Below are 10,726 nucleotides of genomic sequence, written 5' to 3' on the forward strand. Positions count from 1 at the left end.
AGGAGCGTTGCTCATAATCAGTAACCGCAAAGATTAAAGGTAAGAAAACTGCACCTGGTTGAATATATGTAATGGGACTAAGGGTTCCCTATTGTGTATGCTTGAAAAGATGATATTATGTCATGCAAGCTAATTAGTGAACCAACGACCTAAGGGTGCCAAGGGTTACCCTAGCGCACAGGGCGCGGCTTGGCCACTGGTAGCCGAGGACAGCTTAATATGCACTGAGCTCGGTTTAAGCGGGCCGGAGTCAGTGGGGTAAACAGAGGGTGCGGCCTAAGTTGTTGGCCCTGATTATTATGTGATATGAATGTTATAAGTGTTTGATTGCATCCATGATTCTGAATTTATGTTGAATGATTAATGTGGATTATATGATGAGAGTTCATGCTTAGTGAGTTTGTTATCTGTTATTACTGCTTATGTTGCACATTATGTTTTCTTGTTGGGCCTTGGCTCACGGGTGCTACGTGGTGCAGGTAAAGGCAAGGGAAAATTTGATCAGCCATGATTAGGAGAGCTCGGCGAGCGGAATGTACATGGCCAGCTGCTCAGCCGCCACGGTTGAGGTTTAGGCGAGAACGCAAGACCTAGAAATTGTTCATTTTTCCTTAGTATGGCTGGCCGTTATCTGACTTTTAAACTCTATTTCTTTTGGGATCCCGTGTATATAACTGCTTAATTATATAAAATGAAACTTTTGAGACCAAAACCATTTTAACCCTAGCTCATACATGTTTAGTGACAAGTTTTTAAACTAATGACTCGATTAGCAAGTCTTGCACTTTTATAAGTACACAGTGTAGCGGTCCTGGCTATCTAGGGCGTTACACTTTGTGTATTGGGGCTCGTACCCCCGCTTTCCCTTTTTGAGGGCTCAGATCGGTTCTGACTTTTGCCCGATCTCTTTCCCCGAGAGGGGTTTATGCTCGCCTCAACTGCTTCGGCCTGGGGCGGTTAGGCCCCGCCGGGAGTGGCACTGTACCCGGTTGGTGCCACTTCGTACCCGGAAAATTGGGCAGATGGAGTCGGAGCATATCCCAACGAAGTGGGCCCATAGACCAATGTGGTCATGAATGGCATCCCAAGGGTTCCTACGGATCTGGACGCCACTGGAGGTGTCGGATAGAGATTTGCCAGATACTGTGCTTCGTATCCGGGAAAGGTTTGCGCTGTCGACTGGGGTGTGGGCTGCCACCCGAAGGCTTGGAATCGAGCCTCCTCCCAATTGATGAAACCTTGTGCCCTCCTTATAAATTCTTCAAGGGTGGCCGCCTTGCTGCGTTGCATGTCTTCCTAGAGAGGGGATCCAGCTCTGATTATGGACTAGATAGCTACTAGGCATTGTCCATCATCCACCTTAGTCTTTGAGGCTTCTTCCGTGAAGCGTTGGATGTAAGCCCTAAGGGTCTTTGTAGGATTCTATTTGATGTTAGCTAGGGCACTGACTTCCATGTCCAGCTTTATGGTGACCACGAATTATTTACGGAAAGCTGATTGCGATCCAGACCAAGACTAGATCGATCTTGTCTTGAGTATTTTACACCACTCTTCTATGGGTCCAGCCAGAGTGATTGAGAAACATAGGCATTTTCCGTTGTCACATACGTGAGCTACAGTCATCAGGCGATTGTAGCGGGACAAATGATCTCTGGGGTTAGTGTTCCCGATATAGGCGGGTATGTCTAGCATCTTGAACCCCTTAGGTAACATAACGTCCAGTATGTGTTTGGCGCATGGCTCTTTTTCCTCTTCTTCGGAATTGGAACCTCCGCCATCTTGTTTCCGGACCAAACGAACTGTAACCTTTTTTAGAGCGGCCAATTGTTCCATGAACTACCTAGCCATTCCATCATCTAGGGGGCTCTCTCGTTCCTCCCGTCATTGAGGTTATTCCACAAGTTGCCTCATTGAGGGCAGATCTTTTATTTTCGGGCCCGCTCCTTCCAAGCATTGAGGTCGTCTCGCAAGTCCACTCGGGATATATCGTCTCCCGAACTGATCGTTTCCAGCTTGTCTCCGCATTTGCATCCTCTGTGATCTTTGTTCACGTTCGCAAAAGCGCTGGGACAGAAGCGTCTTCCCCGCTCGTCATGTCTGGGGACGTTCCAGGGCTTTATACCCTGTGGGCGCTTCCCTTGTGGATTGTTCGGATGATTTCGTCCTAGGACAGGATTCATCTGTTCTTTCCTAGGGAATTTCCCTGGGTCAACCCTGGTTTTTTGAGCGGAAGGAGCTCTCTTTTGGGGGTTTGCTTTTTCGACAGGATCATCCATCTTGGCTTTCCCCTTGTCTTGAGCATGATTTGATGGACAGACTCCGAGATGCAGGGATTACCCGGAGGAGGAGTGGGGCAGCATTGTTGGGCACACCAATCCTCATAGGTGGGACAGGCAGTTGTGTTCCTGGGGAGGAACGACTAAAGGGTTGGTTGTTAATCCTTGGGCAGCAATGAAAGCCTGAAGAGCCAGGAGGGACTCTTGCATTTGGCGAGTGGTCTCCTATTGTTTAGCCATCCTAGCTTCTTGATCCAGGACCTGTTGTCTCAAATAGACCACCTTTGGATCCTCTTGTTCATGATCCACATCCTTCTCGTCAGGATCCACGGGGTTCTCAGCCTCGTGATCTTCATACTCCCCTTCGTCTTCATCGTAATAACCTTCCTCATAATCACCCCCTTCCCCGAAGTTCTGGGAGTCGTCGGGCAGAGGCCCCTGATAAGGAATGTCTTCTAGTTGGTCTTGAGTAAGTGATTGATTTGGCAATGGTTCTCCATTGTCTTGTTGTTGCTGGTGAGCAGGATCAAACACGGTATGCCTGGTGTTCACCATTTTCGCAGATGATCAAGGTTGATTCAAACTTTCTTCAGCTCTCAATGAAAGCACCAAAATGTTTACCAAGTTTTTCAGAAACTATAAATATATTATGAAATAAGAGCTGGAAAGAAAGGATAAGAAATGAACAATTACAATTTTTATGTGGTTAAGACATTAATGAGCTTTAGTCCACGAATCACTAGTATTAGGTTTTAAAGAGTTTTGATAATGGAGGTTTTCTACAAGTTCAGTAGAGTTTTGCTTACAAGAGAAATTCTCGGATCCCTACTATAGTGCACAACTGATCCTATTTATAGGCAGTCAAGTTGCTTGGGCCGGACTAATCCGGGCCCAATAAGGATGTAACTACATTTTGCTCGCTAACAGAACCATAATACAAAGAATGTAACATAATTAGATGTTGGGCCCATAGGTCGGCTTAGGTGTGGTCAAGCCTTACAACTGCCCTTTGTTTGTTAGTACGAACTGATCCGCATGGGCTACTAAGGGGATCCTGGGGACAGGATCTGTCAGAGTAGTGGCAGTATTATTTCTTAGGAACAGTGTACGTTTCGTGCGTACCCCATTCTACAGGTTAGTTAAGGAGACCAACCTCCGGATTTCTCGCGGACACGTCAGCATCAGGGAAGACTAGGCTTGTACTATCCGGACGTAGGGTTCTGGTTCATTTACAAATATCCAGGATCGTTTACCTAAGTCCTAGTTCGTTTACCAGGACCCAGGTTCATTTACCAAGGCAGATACCTTGTTGACGACGTCTTCTCTTGGATCCCACTTGATGGGATTCGTCTCTTGGAGTGAGCCATCTACCATCACCATTTACATCCTGGAGGATGTAGGTTGAGAGTGGTCAAGGAGACGATATGGGAATGCACCTTGGTTATGGCCCCCTCACTATGCTTATGCTACTTGCCCATCATCGGGCTTAGTATAGTCTGGGCCATCAGGGTTCCTGATTCATTGTTCACTGGGCCTAGGTTGGGCCCGGACCTCTTTTGAGGGCCCATGGACCTGTTTGACCTTGCCACGTGTCCAATGTGGAAAATATGGATAACAATTAACATTAATGACCTTAGCCTCTATAAATAGGGCTGGGGTATCTCCTTTTAAGGGGTTCGATTTTGTAGAGAGAGAAACTTTGTAACTCAGTGCAATATATACGCTGCCTGAGACCACCAAGAAAGCTTGCTACTACAAGCTTCAAGCTCATTAAATAATAGAAACTCGTGGACTATGACGCTTTTACAACTTGAACCACGTAAAATTATATATTCTTTCCTTGTTTTCACTTTAATCTTTTAGTTTTAGATTAAGTTTACAACGAAAAAGACATTCAAATTCACGGAATCCCATTGTGAAACATATCCTCACCATTAGCGCTACCACTGGGGGAAAAGATAGCTAACTCTATTGGAAAATTCCTTGAGTTTGATCCAAGTAGGCGGCATACCTTTCTGCGACTAAGGGTTCTTTTAGATTCCTCCCAACCACTACCCAGAGGAATTTTCTTGAATCTAGACAAAGAAAAGGACAACATATGGGTCTCCTTTCGGTTCGAGCGTCTCTCTACATTCTGTTACTATTGTGGATATCTAGATCATTTCCAGAATGATTGTGGAGCTCTTAGAGATGCAATCGATATGGGTTTTAATCCAACCTTACAATACGATGAAACACTAAAAACTTCTGGTTTGATGAACATGATTCCAACCGCCTCCTCAATCTCTCCTTTAGCCTATGGATCAAAGAAAAAATCTATGGCACAACGTGCTAAACAGGCTGCTTTATCTTGTGCACAACCCTTATCATTGGAATCGTCGGTCAAACGACAAAAAACGGGAACAATATGTAAATTTTTTATCGTTATTATTTAAAACTCTTAAAAATTTCTCTTCGAATCATAATTTGTTTTATGAATAAAATATAGGAGAAAACTCAACCTCCAACAGCTAGACATGTTCAGAGATTGCTATAGCAAATATGAAGAGCAAAAAGCAAAAGGAGATAACTTTGGACAATTATAAAAACATCTCAACACAGATCAAGAAGCCACACAAAGAAACATATATGTCAACCCCCCAAGTAGTCCTTACAATCTCTTCCGAGGATGTGCCTATTCACAATAAAGACAAAATGAAAGTCCCAAAAGCATGAAGGAATTGCTTTAAAGATAAAGAAGATAAGAATGATGATTGTTTTTATTTTTGTCAATTTGTGTTTTGGATTTTATAATTTCAAAGAATAATATTGAGTATTTTAATTTTTCTTTTCTTCCCTTCTTTTTTTCTTTTTTGTCCTCATTGTTAACTTTTGAAAGAGGGTTTCTTGGATTGATTTAATAAGAATTATGGTTCTAAAGATTTTATGGTATGGAGAAACAATTTTAATTTTTCTATTACATATTGTTGTGTTTGTGGATTTTGTATTTTTGCTGGGGAAGTAATTTTTGTTTTGCTTCGATGGCAATGTGCAGATTCACCTTGTTCAGTAGTAGGGATAAAACTGAATTTATTATGAGGAAGAGTTATTTCAATTTTCTAGAAACGCTTGAACAATTTTTTTCTTTAATAATTTTTTATAGAAAATGAAAATTAAAACAAAATTAAAAATGAGAGAAGCTGGACGAGCTAAAGTTTCACAATTTATTAATTGTTTGATCATGATTAATATGATAAGATTATAACAATAACTTTTGATATTAATATACTATTCAAACAACCTACAAAATGCATTTTAAAATCAAGATTATACAATAATTTGGAGAAATCTCTAAATTAATTAATCATATAATTTGTAAATTTACGTATTTTTTCTTCCATTAAACTAAAACTATATGTACTATAAAAGTTTATATTCCTCATTATTAGGAATTTTATAAAGCTATTATACCATAATTGATTTCATTATAAGATATTATCAATTCTGGACTTTAGTGTGTGATACCCTAACACATTTTGAAACAAATATATGCTTTTAATTTCAGTTATAAAACCAAATTAATTTATATATGTCATAAATAACTTAATAATCCTATAACATTATAAAAAATACAATTATCTATTTTATAATTATAATAAATACCTTCTAAAAGGGAATCAATCGTTAATTAAAATTATATAACATGTATATAAAGGAATCCATTCAAAAAGGGAAATAAAATAACGAAAGATATATACTAATTAAAAAATTAAAAACAAAGAAGAAATGGCTCTTTTATCTATTAATATATATCTAGAAGCTAGGATAATGGAGTAAGAATTAGAATAAAAAGCTTTATATAGTAATATATGTAAACAATATCTTGTTGTCTAAAAATGATACACGCTTAAAAAACTAATCCACCTTAGTATCCCAAAACTTATTTAAAACAACTTGATTCACATACATTTAGAAATTTTCACAATATTAGATGGAGTGGTGAATAAATTTAAATTATATTGTTTGATTCTCATCTTTAAATAAGAAGAAATAGTCAAAAATAGGTATAATAAATATAATAAAATAGAATATTCATTATTTATTTATAGTGAGAACTATTGATATTTTTAAAAGAAATCATTAGCAATTATAAGAATCTTAAAACAACAAAATACAAAAAATAAGTACATTATGACAATTCTTTCACTAGATATAAGAGCAGCCCTCGGATAGAGAAAAAGAATAGCAAAAATAAAAAATAAGTTTGATAAAGATAAATATTTGGCTTAATAAATAAAATCCCACAGAATTTGAAAATCTTTAAGTCTAATTCAAAAGTCAAAACAAATGATATCAGTATGATAAGAAAAAATTTATCATAATAAATTGCATGGAAAATGAAAGAAATATTCATTATTAATTATGATATGAAAGAGATCACTATTAAAAAATATTAACTTCATGGAAAATATTCTATCTAGCCTACAACAATTATAAATAAAGTAGCAGGTATCACAAGCTTGATCCAAAGTTTCCACTAGTCCCATATTCGTTTTCTCTCCAAATGGCTATTGTTAGTTGGAATGGCAGAGGACTCAATGGAGAAGAAGCTTTGAGGCAATTAAGATTCCTCATCAAAAACAATAGGCTGGAAGTAATCTTTCTAATGGAAATAAAGCTAACTAAAGGTAAGGTAGCAACAATGTGTAAGCAACTCTCTTACGATAATGGCTTCGAGGTTCCAAGGATAGGACTAGGTGGAGGGTCAATGCTGCTATGGAAAGAAAATGTAGTGATCTCAGTACAATCATCATCCTCAAATCACATAAGCTGCTTTATAAGTTTTGATAATCAACATTTGTCTTGGCACTTCAGTGGCTTTTATGGTGACCCAGCAGTATCCAATAGACATGTGACATGGGAGTTGTTACAACATTTGCGAATAATAGCACATGGGGCATGGTTAGTGATGGGGGATTTCAATGAAATTCTAAGTCAAGCTGATAAAAATGGAGGAAGGCTACGAAACGAACAAAAAATTGAAGTGTTTCGAAACACACTAGAGGTATGTAAATTACAACCCTTAGATTATAGAGGTAATCAGTTTACTTGGCAAAGATTTTGTGAGGATGACCTCTTACAGGAGAGGCTGGATTGGGCAATGGAGAACAAAGTGTGGAAAGATAGTTTTACTTCAGCCTCTTTAACACATTTAGACTTCTACCATTCAGATCATAGAGCTCTTCTCTTAACTCTACAAAATGAAACTGGGTCTGACCTTTTAAGAAACAGAAAAGACCTCATTTTAAATTTGAAAATCTTTGGTCAAATGAGTCAGAATGCAAAGAAATTATAAAAAAGTGTTGGAAACCTTTTTCTTCTTCCTCCTCCCTTCTCTCAACTATGAGGAATATTTAGGAGTGCACAACTAACCTATTTACATGGCATAGTTCAAAATTTGGATCCTTATCCAAAGACATCAAAGAAACTCATTCACAAATTATCCGTTTGCAGAATTCACAAAAAAATAAGGAAGACCATAGTGAGTTACAACAAACAGAAAGAAAATTGGATGATTTATTGCGCAAAGAGGAAGTCTTTTGGCATCAACGATCCAGAATACAATGGCTAAAAGCAGGAGACCAAAATACAAAATTCTTTCATCAAAAGGCAAGAGAGCGACAAAAGAACAATTCAATTAAAGGTACTTTAGTTGATTTTACTTTATATTTCGATCTTCAAATATCTTTCACAAAAAATTAATTATTGAGTGGTCAAATAATGGCTAACAAAGTCTATATAACTGTTATCCCAAAAAATGGAGATTGATGACGTGGTAATAGAGGTGACAAATGGCAGTACATGGTCAGTACAAGACACATTAATAGTCAATAAATACATTGACTCCTCAGAGTTGTGATAAAGTGACCCGGTAGACTGACGAAGAATTTGGACTGCTTGAAAGATGTCATAACCAAGCCAAGCGCATCCTAGGAGAGCTAAAGAGAGTGCATCCTAGGAGGCTAAGGAGAATGCATCCTAGGAGACTAAGGAGAGTGCATCCTAGGAGAGTTAAGGAGAGTGCATCCTAGGAGACCCCAAGGATGTGGTCCGAGGAGAGCCCAAGGGACTTTGGTCCGAGGAGACCCCAAGAGAGTGGTCCTAGGAGACCCCAAGAGAGTGGTCCGAGGAGAGCCCAAGAATTTGGTCTTTATGCATATGTCCGACCAGCGTGTGTATGATCGACCAGAGTGGAGGTGAGGTGGATCAACTAGCTAGAGGAGGACTAAGTCAAGATTCCTAGAAACAGCTTCAACAAGTTACGCGGGAATCTCTCATTCTTCCCACAAATGGGGGGTTTTGTTACATTTTGAATGTTTTTTGTAATTTAAATGTAATAAATATAATAAAATATCTCGATTCTAGGGGATATCAGATGTATGACCCTAAGCCTATAAATAGAGGCTTATGGGATTAGAGAAGGGTCTTCTTCCTCTCCTTCTTTCGAGACTTTTGGGAAAATTTGGGTCTGAGTATTCTAGAGAGAGAAAATTTGGGTCTGAGTATTCTAGATAGAGAAAGTGCTGGTATTTGAAAGAATTCTTGTATTTCTGCAATCTGTACTGAAGAAACTCAGTTGGCTCAGTTCATCTGATCTTGAGTACAGATCTATAATCACAACTCTAAGTGGATTAGGCTATTACCGACTGATCGGGGCTGAACCACTATAAAATCTCTTGTGTTATTTACTTTTCTTGATTAAACTGTTTGTGTCGTTTAAATTCTCTTGAAGGTTCATCGTTTTTGACGTTCTCACATCGTTGGCTAAAAACACAGTCAACAATAACAATTAGGGATCCTTTCAAGGCACAGTAATAGATAGAAACCAAAGAAAATCAAGGAATAATTATAAAATAAAAATACAAAACCAATAATAAACTAATATTCCATTTCATATATAACAAGCTCTTTATCATTAAAAAATACAAGCTAGAATGGGTAGGTCATAAAACTTATGAAAATAACATTTCTAATATTATATGATAGGCATTTTCAATGATGGAAACGAATGGTGCACAAGTGATAGTGAGATCAGTGAGATCACAATGAAGTTCTACAATTCTCTCTTCGCTTCTTCATCTCCCTCAGAAGAAAAAATTGAAGAACTATTACAAGGAGTTCATACTTCTGTTTCAGATGAGATGAACATGAGTTTAGAAGCCCCTTTTCCCCTGGAGGAAATAAAAGATGCAGTCTTCTCTATGTCTGTAGATAAAAGCCCAGGTCCAGATGGTATGAGTGCACTGTTTTACCAAGAACATTGGGATATTGTTGGCCCGTTAGTATCAAAAATGATTCTAGAATGCTGAAATGGAAGTAAAGATTTGTCTACAATTAATTCAACGTTGGTTACTCTGATTCCAAAGGTGAAAAATCCAGTTACCATCAGTGATTTTTGACCAATTAGTCTTTGCAATGTCCTATACAAATGCATTTCCAAGGTATTAATTAATAGATTAAAACCTTTCCTAGCTTCACTCATCAACTCTACACAAAGTGTTTTTGTCCCAGGAAGACTCATTACAGATAATGCACTTATTGCCTATGAGTGCCTTCACATTGTGAAATCTAAGAAGTCAGGGAGAAAATCATTCGCAACAATGAAATTAGATATGAGTAAGGCGTACGACAGAGTTGAATGGATTTTTGTGGAAAAAATGTTAATTAAGATGGGATTTCGACCTTACTGGGTTAACAAATTAATGAAATGTGTAACTTCAGTCCAATATTCGTTTCAAATTAATGGAGCAAGCTATGGAGAAGTAATTCCATCAAGAGGGTTGAGACAGGGGGACCCTCTATCACCTTACCTTTTCCTATTTTGTGCAGAAGGTTTTTCAGCTTTAATTCAACAAGCGAAGAGTAGAAAGGAAATAAAGGAACTAAGAATAGCTAATATAGCTCCTTTTATTACCCATTTATTCTTTGCGGATGACAGCCTCATTATCGTCCAGGCATCTGAGAGATCTCTACAAGCTATACAAAACATATTTTCTCTATACTCGACATGTTCTGGATAGGTAATGTTTTATACCATTGCAATCAAATTCTGAAAGACACAATAAATGCATTCACTAATAACTAGCCTCAATTAGAGATATCAATTCATTTGTTTTCCAATTATTCAAATATAGCTATAATTAGTATCTTTCTTTTCTACACAGATGATCAACTTTACAAAGTCTTTATTATATTTTTCTCCAAATACTTCGGAAGAGATTGCCACTTTGTATACATCCTCTCTAAATATGCAAAGAACTGATTCCATAGAAACATATCTGGGTCTATCCATGTTGGGAGGTAGAAATAAGAGAATTTTATTTAATTCAATAAAAGACAAAGTTTGGATGTAATTACACTTATGGCAATCAAAGCTTTTTTCTCAAGCTGGTAAAGAAATCTTACTTAAA

At 37.9% G+C, this 10,726-nt stretch overlaps 1 protein-coding gene across 1 annotated transcript; it reads left to right on the forward strand.

Moving 5' to 3' along the window:
• Positions 1 to 6,982: 6,982 nt before the first annotated feature.
• LOC133822432 (uncharacterized) lies at positions 6,983 to 10,336 on the forward strand. The gene is made up of 5 exons (XM_062254774.1): positions 6,983 to 6,993; positions 7,131 to 7,320; positions 7,770 to 7,959; positions 9,303 to 9,548; positions 9,828 to 10,336. Exons 1-5 carry the CDS (start codon positions 6,983 to 6,985, stop codon positions 10,334 to 10,336), a joined length of 1,146 nt encoding a protein of 381 aa, XP_062110758.1.
• Positions 10,337 to 10,726: the final 390 nt, after the last annotated feature.

Source organism: Humulus lupulus, chromosome 1, assembly GCF_963169125.1.
Source record: "Humulus lupulus chromosome 1, drHumLupu1.1, whole genome shotgun sequence".
Taxonomy (NCBI): Eukaryota; Viridiplantae; Streptophyta; class Magnoliopsida; order Rosales; family Cannabaceae; genus Humulus; species Humulus lupulus.